Below are 13,006 nucleotides of genomic sequence, written 5' to 3' on the forward strand. Positions count from 1 at the left end.
AAGGTTTATTTAAGGACAGGAACACAGTCTCAAGCAGAGCGTGTAGGTACGACCAGACCCCCTCAATTAGGTCCCTCTGGGAGGTTCAGGGAGCTTAGACCCCAGCCTGGGGTTCCCTGCGTTGCACCACCCAGCCCCAACCGAAACTAAACTCAAAGCCCCTCCCGCTGCTCCTCTCCTTTGTTCAGTCTCCCGGGCAGAAGGTGTTAATTCTCCCCACCCCCGTTCCTGGCTCAGGTTACAGCTCAGGTAGCTTCCTTCAAGGGAAGTCCCACATCCCCACTGCAACCCCCCTGCAACATTCCCAGGTCAAATCTGCCCTGCTCCCTGCTCCGTCACATCTCTCCCCCCTTCGAGACTGAACTGAGCGGGGTCACTCTGACCAGTGACCTGGGGAAGTTCAGGGCCCCCTCTCCGGGACAACGCGTCCGCTATCAGGTTGTCACGTCCCTTCACATGGACCACGTCCATGTCATAATCCTGCAGGAGCAGGCTCCATCTCAGGAGCTTGGCGTTGGCTCCTTTCATCTGGTGCAGCCAGGTCAGGGGAGAGTGGTCGGTGTGCACGGTGAAGTGATGCCCAAAGAGATATGGCTCTAGTTTCTTGAGGGCCCACACCATGGCCAGGCATTCCTTCTCGATGGCCGCGTAGTTCTGCTCCCGGGGTAGCAACTTCTTGCTCAGGTACACGATGGGGTGTCTCTCCCCCTTTTCATCCTCCTGCATTAACACCGCCCCCAGTCCTGTGTCTGAGGCGTCGGTGAACACCATAAAGGGCTTGTCAAAGTCTGGGTTTGCCAGAACTGGGCCACTGACCAGAGCCTCCTTCAGCGCCCGGAGAGCCTCCTGGCACTCCTCGGTCCAGACCACTTTGTCTGGCTTCCCCTTCTTGCACAGCTCAGTGATGGGGGCGGCTATGGCGCTAAAGTGGGGCACGAACCTCCGATAGTACCCTGCCATCCCAATAAAGGCTTGGACCTGCTTTTTGGTTTGAGGAGCGGGCCAGTCTCTGATCACCTCCACTTTGGCTGGTTCCGGCTTTAGGCAGCCGCTTCCCACCCGGTGGCCTAGGTAGGATACCTCAGCCATCCCCACCTTGCACTTCTCCGGTTTTACGGTCAGCCCAGCCTTCTGGAGTCGGTCCAGCACTTGTCTAACCTGGGATATGTGGTCCTCCCAGGTCTGGCTAAAGACACAGATGTCATCGATATACGCCACGGCAAAACTCTCCATCCCCCTCAGTAGCTGATCCACCAGGCGCTGGAAGGTGGCCGGCGCTCCCTTGAGGCCGAAGGGCAGGGTCAGGAACTCATAGAGCCCCAGAGGGGTGACAAAGGCCGATTTCAGCCTGGCATCTGCATCCAGCGGCACTTGCCAATAGCCCTTTGTAAGATCCATGGTGGTAAGGTACCGAGCACCTCCCAGCTTGTCTAGGAGCTCGTCCGGCCTGGGCATGGGGTAGGCATCGGCTACAGTGATGGCATTGAGCTTCCGATAGTCCACACAGAACCGGATCGACCCGTCCTTTTTGGGGACCAGCACCACCGGCGAGGCCCAAGGGCTGGAAGACGGCTGGATCACCCCCAAAGCCAGCATGTCATTGACCTCTCTTTCCAGGTCCTGAGCAGTTTTCCCTGTGGCTCGGAAGGGGGAGCATTTTATAGGCGGGTGCGATCCTGTCTGCACCCGGTGGACAGTCAGATTAGTGCGTCCAGGCTGGTTGGAAAACAGCTGCTGGTACAGATGCAGCACCCCTCCGATCTCAGCTCGCTGGGCAGGGGTTAGCCGATCAGAGAGGGGAATTGCTTCCAGGGGGAAGCCAACTCTTGTCCCAGGGAATAGATCTACTAAAGGGTCATCTCCCTGCCCCTCCCACTGTCCACACACGGCCAACACCATATTCCCCCTGTCATAATATGGCTTCATCATATTCACATGGTACACCCGGTGGTGGTGTGCCCGGTTCGACAGCTCCACCACATAGTTTACCTCGTTTAGTTGCTTGACAACCTTGAAGGGCCCTTCCCAGGCGGCCTGGAGTTTGTTTTTCCTCACGGGGATGAGGACCATCACCTGATCCCCAGTGGCGAAGGCGCGGGCCCGTGCTGTGCGGTCATACCAGACCTTCTGCTTCCTCTGGGCCCTGGCCAGATTCTCCCTGGCCAGGCCCATGAGCTCGGCAAGTCGTTCCCGGAAGGTCAGGACATACTCCACCACCGACTCTCCGTCAGGAGTGGCCTTCCCCTCCCATTCGTCTCTCATCAGGTCCAGGGGCCCCCTTACCCGCCTTCCATATAGCAGTTCGAAAGGCGAAAACCCGGTAGACTCCTGGGGTACCTCCCTGTACGCAAACAGCAGGTGAGGTAAGTACTTGTCCCAGTCCTGCGGGTGCTGATTCATAAATGTTTTCAGCATCATTTTTAGCGTCCCATTGAACCTCTCCACCAGCCCGTTGGATTGGGGGTGATATGCTGAGGCCCAGTTGTGCCGGACCCCACATCTCTCCCACAAGCACCGGAGTAGGGCCGACATGAAGTTGGACCCTTGGTCCGTCAAGACTTCCTTGGGGAACCCCACTCGGCTGAAAATGGTCAGCAGCGCATCCGCCACAGTGTCTGCTTCAATGGACGATAAGGGCACTGCCTCGGGGTAGCGGGTGGCGAAATCTACCACCACCAGGATGTATTTCTTCCCAGACCGGGTCGTCTTGCTGAGAGGTCCCACTATGTCCATGGCCACCTTCTGGAAAGGCTCCTCTATGATGGGCAAAGGCCTTAACGCTGCTTTCCCCTTGTCCCGGGCCTTCCCCACCCTCTGGCAGGGGTCACAGGATCGGCAGTACTGCCGGACGTTGGTGAAGACCCCGGGCCAGTAAAAGTTCTGTAGCAGCCTCTGCCTGGTGCGCCGGATCCCCTGGTGCCCTGCGAGAGGGATGTCATGGGCCAGGTACAGTAGCTTGTGGCGAAACTTCTGGGGAACCACCAGCTGCCTCCTGATCCCCCACGACTCCACTTCCCCCGGGGGAGCCCACTCTCGGTACAGGAACCCCTTCTCCCACAGGAACCTCTCCTTGCATCCTCTCCTCATGGTCTGTACCACACTGAGGTCAGCCAGGCCCCTTAGCTTCCGCAGGGAGGGGTCCTTCTGCAACTCGGCCTGGAACTCGGCGGCTGGGGAAGGGATGGGGACCTGCTCCCTCTCGTCGGCTGGGTCGGAAGCCCCAGCCACCCCGCGGCCTGTCCTTGGGTGTTCCCTCCCCACCCGGGAAGGGTTCGGTGCCTCCGGTGGGACATCCTTCCCAAGGTCAGGGCGTAGTGCCCCTCGCCGGCTCTGGCTACGGGTCACGACTAAGGCGGTCTGGGGGCTGCTTGGCCAGTCCTCTAGGTCCCCCCCCATCAACACCTCAGTGGGCAAATGGTGGTGCACTCCCACGTCCTTGGGGCCCTCCTTGGCCCCCCATTTCAGGTGTACCCTCGCTACGGGAACCTTGAATGGGGTCCCGCCCACCCCGGTCAGGGTCAGGAAGGTGTTGGGCACCACCCGATCTGGGGCCACCACCTCGGGCCGGGCCAGTGTCACCTCTGCGCCCGTGTCCCAGTATCCATAAACTTTCTTCCCATCCACCTCCAGGGGAACAAGGCACTCGCTCCGCAGGGACAGCCCCGCGCCAACCCTGTAAACGGAGAACTTTGAATCCGGAGCATCTGGCCCCCCAGAGAAGCTGGCCGGGGGCCCTTCTCTCTCTTGAGCAGTTGATAAGCTGCCAGCCCCTCTTGCGTGGGAAGCCTGCCCCTCGTCCGTCTGGGCCTCTACCAAGTTAACCCGGTGCGGGTTCGGTCTGCTCAGTCTGTCCTTGAGCTTGGGGCACTGGGCCCGAACGTGGCCTCTTCGGCCGCAGTAATAGCAGCTCAGGTCCCGTGGGTCCCCTCGAGCCGGTCGGTTGTCCCTGATGCTGGGCATTCCCCGTGGGAGGGGATTCCCCATATTCCCCCTTTGGGAGGTCCCAGGGTGACTCTCTCTCTGCATCGCGGCGGGCCTGTTCCTTTGGGGCTCCTCCCTGCCACCCCCTGACCGGCTCTTTACAAACTCATCAGCCAGCTGCCCGGCGTGTCGCGGGTTCTCTGGCTTTCTGTCCACCAACCACAGCCTCAGGTCGGATGGGCACCGCTCATACAGTTGCTCCAGTACCAGCAGTTTAATCAGGTCCTCCTTCGTCTGGGCCCCACCAGCCCACTTGCTGGCGTATCTTTCCATGCGGACGGCTAGTTGCAGATATGAGATCTCAGGGGTTTTATCTTGACTCCGGAACCTTTCCCGGTACATCTCAGGAGTCAGCCCAAACTCTCGTAGCAGGGCCCTTTTGAATAGTTCGTAGTCCCCTTTCTCTGCCTCTCCCAGTTGGCGGTACAATGCCACGGATTTGGGGTCCAGTAAGGGGGTAAGGACCCGGAGTCTGTCCGCGGGATCCACCCGGTGCAGCTCGCAGGCCGTCTCAAAGGCCTCCAGGAAGTCATCCATGTCCTCCCCCTCCTTGTATGGGGCCATGATGCACTTATCAAAGCTCCGTGCAGTCCTGGGTCCCCCCTCACTCACCGCAGCCGGGGGTTCGCTGCCCTTCAATCTCGCCAGTTCCAGGTCATGCTGACGCTGTCTCTCATTCTCCTCCCGTTCATGCTGTCTCTGTCTCTCTTCACGCTGATGCTGTCTCTCTTTCTCCTCCCGTTCACGCTGATGCTGTCTCTCTTTCTCCTCCCGTTCATGCTGACGCTGTCTCTCTTCATGCTGTCTCTGTTGTTCACGATCCTCCAGCTCCCTCAGTTTTAGCTCTTTCTCCCATTCCAGCCAATTCCGCTCCCCGGATGCCGAATGTCGCCGGGAGGATCCTCTGCTGGCCGGCGGGCTTCGCCGGGGGGACCCCCTGCTGGCCGGGGGGGTCACGGCGCCTTCGGTATTTGCTGGGCTCCTCCCCACCCTTCCCCTAGGCATAGGAAGGAGGGGTCTCGGGAAGCCCTCAGCAGCCGGCTGACCACTCCCAGCTGGGACAGACACTGGTGCCTGCGCTGCATTTGCCAGGCTGCTTCCCTGAGACACAGGGATCAGTTCATTCGCGCGATCTTCCGCCTCCAGCTGGGCAATGAGCTGTTCTTTGGTGAGCCTCCCAATGCGCAGCCGCCTCTGCTTGCACAGCTCCACCAGGTCGCTCTTAAGCCGCTTGGCATACATCTTCCTGCTGGCCACTCACCGGCCTGTGTGCTCACGGCTCCCCACAATTCCCAGGGGGCCCCCTAGTATGCCAGCCCTTCTCGAGGTCACCACCTCTCTGCCAGGGTCGAGCTGCAGACTCCTCCGCCCCTGGGTCCACTCGCTGCGATCCCCCCGGGGGACCCTGTTACTGCAAAAGTCCTTCTCGCTGGTCACACACTCCCAGGGGTAATAACCGTCTCTCTCTCACTCTTCAGCGCGCCTGGTCCCCGTCAATCCCCCTTCGTTTTGCTGCTCCCCAGTCACTTACTGCAGGAAGCGCCGTCCACGGGGTGCAGTAGATCCCACCGCTGCCACCAGTTGTTGCGGATTGTGGGGGAGTTAGGGCCCTGCACCCCTCTTCCCGAGATTCACTGCGACTCTCAACCAGCCAGTAAAGCAGAAGGTTTATTTAAGGACAGGAACACAGTCTCAAGCAGAGCGTGTAGGTACGACCAGACCCCCTCAATTAGGTCCCTCTGGGAGGTTCAGGGAGCTTAGACCCCAGCCTGGGGTTCCCTGCGTTGCACCACCCAGCCCCAACCGAAACTAAACTCAAAGCCCCTCCCGCTGCTCCTCTCCTTTGTTCAGTCTCCCGGGCAGAAGGTGTTAATTCTCCCCACCCCCGTTCCTGGCTCAGGTTACAGCTCAGGTAGCTTCCTTCAAGGGAAGTCCCACATCCCCACTGCAACCCCCCTGCAACATTCCCAGGTCAAATCTGCCCTGCTCCCTGCTCCGTCACAGAGCCCCCCCAGGGTTGGGGTCGGGCTCAGGGTCCAGGGGAGGTTTGGCAGGTGAAGGGACCTGGGGGTGTTGCCTGGGGGGGTTGGAGAGCAGCAGCGAAGGGGAAGTTGGACACTTGCAGAATGGAAGACAGGGAGACAAGGCAAGTGAGGTGATACCTGTTACTCGACCAGCTTTGGAGCCACACAGGGTCTTCTTCACGTCGGGGAAAGGTGCTCAGTGCGTCTGTCATAACTATAAAGGGAAGGGTATCAGCTGTCCTGTGTACAGTACTATAAAATCCCTCCTGGCCAGAGACTCCAAAATCCTTTTCCCTGTAAAGGGTTAAGAAGGTCAGGTAACCTGGCTGGCATCTGACCCAAAGAACCAATAAGGGGACAAGATTCTTTCAAATCTTGGTGCGGGGAAGGCTTTTGTTTGTGCTCTTTGTTTGGGTTGTTGTTCGCTCTGGGGACTGAGAGGGACCAGACATCAATCCAGGTTCTCCACATCTTTCTAAACAAGTCTCTCCTATTTCAAACTTGTAAGTAAATAGCCAGGCAAGGCGTGTTAGTTTTCCTTTGTTTTCACAACTTGTAAATGTACCTTTTACTAGAGTGTTTATCTTTGTTTGCTATACTTTGAACCTGAGGCTAGAGGGAGGTCCTCTGAGCTCTTTAAGTTTGATTACGCTGTAAAGTTATTTTCCATACTAATTTTACAGAAATAATTTTTACCTCTTTCTTTAATTAAAAGCCTTCTTTTTAAGAACCTGATTGATTTTTCCTTGTTTTTAAATCCAAGGGGGTTAGATCTGTATTCACCAGAAGTTGGTGAAAGAAGGAGGAGAGATGGTTAATTTCTCCTTGTTTTAAGATCCCAGGGGGGTTGAAACTGTATTCACCAGGAGTTGGTGGGAGAAGGAGGGGGAATGGTTCATTTCTCCCTGTTTTAAGATCCAAGGGGTTTGGATCTGTATTCACCAGGGAATTGGTGAAGAGTTTCTCAAGGCTTCCCAGGGAAGGGAATCCATTTGGGAATGGTGGCAGTGGACCAGATCTAAGCTGGTAGTTAAGCTTAGAAGTCTTCATGCAGGCCCCCACATTTGTACCCTAAAGTTCAAAGTGGGGAAGCAGCCTTAACAGCATCACATGTACATACAAGGTGGAGCGCTCAGCCCCGAGTCCCAGCTATTCCCTACTTCCTGGAACAGAGGGGGCCTGTCCCCACTGACCTATAAACAGCCCCACTGTGTAAGCCAGAGGTGGCTGCATCTTAGCACCAAGACACCAGCGGTCACTGCTCTAGTGGAGATGGTACACACAGGCCACTGCCCCACGTGGCTACCAGAGGTCACAGACTGGGCACTGGTTGGGGGGATACACGCAGGGCACTGCTGCACCTGGCCACCAGGGGTCACTGCTGCAATGGTGGTGGTAGGGGAATGAAACAGGCCACTGCCTGAAGTGGCCACTACCACAATGGTGTCTGTGTGGGGGGGAGGGAGATACCAAGAGGGCACTGCCACACGAGGAGGTCACTGCTCCAATCACTAGAGATACACATCGGGTAGTGCCCCAACTGGCCAACAGGGGGGCACTGTGTCAGACAGAGAGAGAGAGGGAGGGGGTGTGTGTGTGGAGAGAAGAGGAAATCAAAGGCCACTGCCTCGCTTAGCCCCCAGGGGTCACTACCCAAATAGGGGACACACACACACACACAGGGCACTGCCCCAGCTGGCCAGCAGGGGTCACTGCCCCAGTTGGGGGATACACAGAGGGCACTGCCCCACGGGCATGCAGGGATCAGTGCCTGCCATACCTGGCACAGAGGGTGAGGGGGAGCTACACACACAGCACTGCCCCACATGGCCAACAGGGCACATCCCTAGTGGGGAGTGACGCACACCAGGAGCAGGGCTCAGGGCCACAATGGAGTTGGAAGATACGCAGGCACTGCCTGACACCCAGGCCCCCGCCCCCTTGGGGGAAGTGAAGAACATACCTAGGGCACCGACTCCTCTGGCTACCAGTGGCCACTGCCCCAGTGCAGGGGCTGGGGTGTGTAAATACACACAGGGGACAGCCCCGCCTGGGCAACACGCTTCACTGAGATGAGTGTGGGATACGCAGAGGGCACTGCCCCAATGGCTGATATACATACCGGGCCCTGCCTCACCCAGCCACCAACCGTCACAGGCGCAATGGTAGTGGTGGGGTCACATAGGCAACTGCCATCAGTGGCCACCAGGGGTCACTGCTCCAACAAGAAGGCACTGACAGGGCACTCCCGTGCCTGGCCAGCAGGGATCACTATCACAGTGTTGGGGGGGAGATACACATATGGCACTATCCCATCTGGGCAGCAGGGGGCACTGCACCCTGACACCTACCCACACATACCCCCGGTGAGCAGGGGATGCCTGGGTCTTATTCTGCACTTTCAGAAATGAGGCAAAGGCTAATTTTACTAAAATTTCTGCTGAAGAAAGCTCTAAGTTACAACCCTACCTTGCCGAGCACCTGCCCAAAATCAGAGCAGTGTCCCTGCTGCCAGCAGAGACCCCAGAACACACAGACCCAAAGGGGAAGAAGCTTTTAGGTCAAGCAGTGACAGACTCTGGGGAGGGGCTATGGGAAAGCAGAGAAAGAGCAACTAACCACAGTGGGGAACGGACTCCGCTAGGACATCAAACCAACTCCAGCCAGGCTGGATACCAGCAATTCGGGGCTGGAGCAGCTCCAGCCAGGCTGGGCGGGGGCAGGTGACCTCGGTCTCTGTGCTGAGCAGGCTGCTTTGGCTGATAGGAGGGACAAGGAACCCCCGGCCAGGGTCTTGCTGCCCAAGGGGGGGGTGAGATCTGTGGCAATCTCTGGAGTAGCTGGTTCAGCAGCCGTGAGCCCCACGCTTATCCCTGCCCGAGCTCTCCAGGAGCACATTACGCCCAGCTGTACGCACTGGATGTAGGCACCAGTGTAACGCTACAGAGCCACTCTCTGTTGAGTGCTGCCTGCGAGAGACGGGTGGAGTCAGATGGGGCAGCAGATGACAGGGCCAGCCCCCACTGTATGCCACACCCCCCCATCCATCTGCCTGCCTCACACACTCATCGATCTCCACATCATCCCGCTGTCCCTCCGATTGTCCGTGCACTGCCCAGCACAAGGAGGTGTGGACAGGGCCCGATTAACCTTTTGTAGGGCCGGCGCCAAACAGATTTGTGGGCTCCCATGGGGGAATGGGGCATGGCACGAGGGGGGTTGATCCCCAGAGTGAGGGGCTAGCCAGGGGCAAGGCGCGGGGGGAGAGGGGAGGTACAGCCACGGTCCACGCAACCCCGCCAGAGGCCACTGGCCCACCCAGCCCTGCTCTGCCAGCGTGCTCTGCCATACTGCCCCCCGCCCATTACCCCCACCCCCTTATGCCTGGCAACTCCCATGCCCAGTGCCCCTCTGGCCCGCAGAGCCTTATAACCAGCACCTTCCACTGCCTAGTGCCCCTCTCACAGCCCCCCCACAACTGCCCAGCACTCCACATACCTGAGGGAATTCAGCACCAAAACATTAAAAATTCTGTGCACTATTTTAAAATTCTGCAAATTTTATTTGTCAATAAATAAACGTGGAAGCTGCAGCCTGGCAGGGGGAGCCCAGGCCACTGGCTGCATGCAGGTGGGAGATCACCCTGCAGCCTCCCCACTCCCTTCCCAGGACAGGGACTCGACAGTGAGGCTGCACCGGACCCTGACACAGTGTAAGGGATGGGTCTGCCCCAGAAACACCTTTGGGCACTGCCCCTCTGCGCCAGGTGCACCAGGTGTGGGAGGCAGGCTCAGCCCAGCAGGATGCAAGTGTGGAGGGGCTCAGTGTGGGGGGATCCAGGTGGGGCTAACAGGGTTCTGGGTGGAGCAGTCAGAGTGCAGGTGGCTCAGTGGGGGATCTGGATGCACAGGGGATCCTTGGGGGATGGAGCAGTGGGACTCTGTAGAGGGGTCCAGGTGAAGGTGCTTGGGGTTCAGCAGGGGGTGTCTAGGTGTGGGGAGCTCAGCGGGAGGGTGGGTGCAGAGGAGGTGGGGCTCATTGGGGTGGGGGTCCAAGTGCAGCTGGCTGGGGCTTTGTGGGGTGGGTGTCCGGGGGCTCGTCGGGGTGGTACAGATGCAGGGGAAGTGGGGCTAGTCAGAGGGAGGGTTCGATGGGGCTGCTTAACGGGCGAGCCTCAGCTGCTGCCCAGGGGATGCTGCATGCCGGACTCCCGGTTTTCCCCTGTCCCCGCATCCCCCATTCCCTTCTCTTTCCCATCCCATGCCCCTTCCCCACTGCCCATCTCCTCCACATCCCACCCCCTTCCTTCCCTACTGCTTGTTTCCCCCACCCCACCGCACCCCAGCACATGCACATGCACTCCTTGCTGTACAGAGAACAGGATGGCCCCTCCCAGCACACAGACGGGGAGCTCCACCGGCACTAGGACCCAAAAGGCTGTATCCACCTGCAAAGTCAACAGAACTGAACAGCCCCCTCTTTCCGCCGGGCAGTTCTGTGGGGACTCCCCAGACCCAGCTCCTACAGCCAATCCAGCAGCAATCCCTCATGGACCCAACCTACTGCTAGGGAGCAAACACCACCGCTGGCCAGAGAGATGAACAGCCCCCACAAATGACATCATCATCTCCCTTGAATCCACAGCTAGTCAGGAAACCCTTTTTCTTGTTTTTTTTTTTTTTTAAACAAACCCACACCCAGCTAACGGGAAGTCCCTGCCTGGAGCCAGGGGGGCTGTGACCAGAGCCCTCACCAAACCAGACACTGGTCTCACAGACAGTGACAGCTGCTCCGCTCCCAGCTGGACAAGTCTTGCCTGACATCAACAACGCTTGCGCTCTCGCTCGCTTTCCATCTCACCACCGAGACGGACTCTGTCCCCCACCCCCACCACACACTTCTTCTCCCTTGGTGCCAAACACAACACAAGAAGGAAAAACAAAAGTTATCATCACAATCTGCCGTGATGGCCAGACTCTCCTTCTCGCATCTCCCACACCCCAGGGCTCTACCCTGAACCCCCTTCCCATGATGTTGTCAGAGCTACAATTAGAAAGCACCCCACTGCACCTGCACCCAACAGAGTCACTCTGCACAGGAGAGTCTTGTCCCTTCCACAGTCCACTAGTCTTAACCCCACAGAGCCCCAGGCCCAGCTAGGATGCACCTTATTGTTCTTTAGTACTGGGGCTCTTGTCCTCTCCTTCCTCTCCCTCTTGGACTCCATCTGTGAGAGAGGACTGGGAAGTGTTACAGACACAGAGACCCTCTCCCAGCTCTCTCTGCGCCCTGGGCTCACACCTGTTGTCTCCCGAGTCCTTGGCGCTGTCCAGCATGTCTCCCTCCACAGAAGTCACCTGGTGTCATCTTAGACTCCATCTTCATATTGCTCTTCTCCTTCCCAGAGCTTCTGCTCTGCTCCTCAGACCTGTCTTTCCTCAGCTCTGCAGGCAGAGGGGAAGGGGCATCATGGGAACACACTCTCCCCATTCCAGACACCACATGGCATCCACAGGGCTACCAAGCCATGTCACCTTGTGCCAAAAGCCACACCACACCCCACCCCAAGGGAGCAAAATGCCTTTGTGAGCCCAGCACACACACACACACTAAGCCCAGCCAAATTGGGAGCATGCCCCTGCTTCCCGGGCCTCATGGATGGAGAAGTTTGGTGGGCAGTGGGGGCCTCAAGGGACTGGCTCAGCGTGTGAATGAGGACTGGGATATATGTGGGGGGCGGGACTGTGGGTTTGAGGTGTCCAGGAGGACCCAAGGTAAGGGACTAGGAGGATTAGAGGTAGAGGAGAGTAGGGTTACCAAGTGCACTGTGGGATTTAGAGAGCCCAGAGAGGAAAGGTGGGGCAGGTTGGAGGGCCCCACAGGGTCTGAAAAGGGGAATCCGGCAGGTTGGGGGGTAGGAGAGAGTGGAGATGAGGGACTCGCACACTGGGGTGACAGGGACGTGGGGCCCAGTACTGGAGAAATGGGCTGGAGTCGATTGGGGCGAGGTGGGAGGAGGACGCTGAGGGAGGCAGCACCTTGGCAGGGGAAAGGGAAAGGCCACGGAGAGAGGACAGGGTGGGGGAGGGGAGCGCTGGGGGATGACGGAGGTCTGGGGGGTGAACTAGGGGGAGTTTGGGGAGCAGGACTGAGGGGTCCCCATGGGCGCAGGACAGGGCTGGGGGTGGATGTGGGGCTGGGGAGGCCCAGGGATGGGGCAGGTTGGGGGGGCTGAAGAGAATGTCAGGGCCCTACAGAGCAGGGAGCGGGTGGGGGAGGGGATGGGGAGGCTGAGGGGGCCCCATGGGGACAGGGCGGGGCGCAGGGGATAGATGGGGGGGCGGGAAGGGACGGGGCAGGTTGGGGGCTGAGGAGGATGTCGGGGCTCTAGGGAGCGGGTGGGGGAGGGGATGAGGGGGCTGAGGGGGCCCCACGGGGACAGGGCAGGGCGCAGGGGGTGGATGGGGGGCTGGGGAGGGACAGGGCAGGTTGGGGGCAGAGGGGGATGTCGGGGCTCTAGGGAGCAGGGAGCAGGTGGGGGAGGGGCTGAAGGGGCCGCACGGGAGCAGACTCGGGCGGGGCCGGGCTGCTTGTGGCGCGCGGAGGTGCGAAGGCGACACGTGACTGAGAACAGCAGAAACTCGCTGGGAGGAAGGAGAAGGCAGTTGAGGTCTAAGCCCTTGGTTCTGTCTGAATGGAAATTCGTTCCATTTACTAATCCGGTTTCGGGAGCATTGTGTGGGGTGCAAGGAGAGGCCAGTGCCATGAGGACAGACGGATTTGGATGTAAAGGTCGTCAGCAGCACCTGTAAGACCTCCCCCGCAACGTGTCCTCGCTTGTCCTGGCTCCGGAGCTGCGGCTGGAGCGGGGCTCGGGTCAAACCCTTTGGCGCTGAAGCCCAGTGTTGACATCTCCCTCTCGGGGGCCCAGACTGACCCAGCCACAATCCCCACGCGAGGGGGGGCCGAGCTCTGTCTCCCGTGGCCGTGGCGAGCGTCTC

The 13,006-nt window shown here is 59.1% G+C and overlaps 1 protein-coding gene and 1 long non-coding RNA gene across 2 annotated transcripts in view; both read right to left on the reverse strand.

The window, feature by feature from the left end:
• The window catches only part of LOC135977348 (uncharacterized), a 215,647-nt gene that overhangs the window by 15,782 nt on the left and 186,859 nt on the right, over positions 1-13,006 (reverse strand). The gene's annotated exons all lie outside the window — the stretch shown is intronic.
• LOC122173107 (uncharacterized) lies at positions 36-11,846 on the reverse strand. The gene is made up of 2 exons (XM_065577761.1): positions 11,307-11,846; positions 36-6,219 (listed from the first exon to the last, which is right to left on the reverse strand). The coding sequence occupies exon 2, from the start codon at positions 5,221-5,223 to the stop codon at positions 310-312; it is 4,914 nt and encodes a 1,637-aa protein (XP_065433833.1). The 5' UTR covers positions 5,224-6,219; positions 11,307-11,846; the 3' UTR covers positions 36-309.

Source organism: Chrysemys picta, chromosome 24 (assembly GCF_011386835.1).
Source record: "Chrysemys picta bellii isolate R12L10 chromosome 24, ASM1138683v2, whole genome shotgun sequence".
Taxonomy (NCBI): Eukaryota; Metazoa; Chordata; order Testudines; family Emydidae; genus Chrysemys; species Chrysemys picta.

Bases quoted from the DNA above. Each gene is read 5' to 3' on its own strand.
- LOC122173107 (XM_065577761.1), bottom strand. From the start codon at position 5,223: ATGTATGCCAAGCGGCTTAAGAGCGACCTGGTGGAGCTGTGCAAGCAG.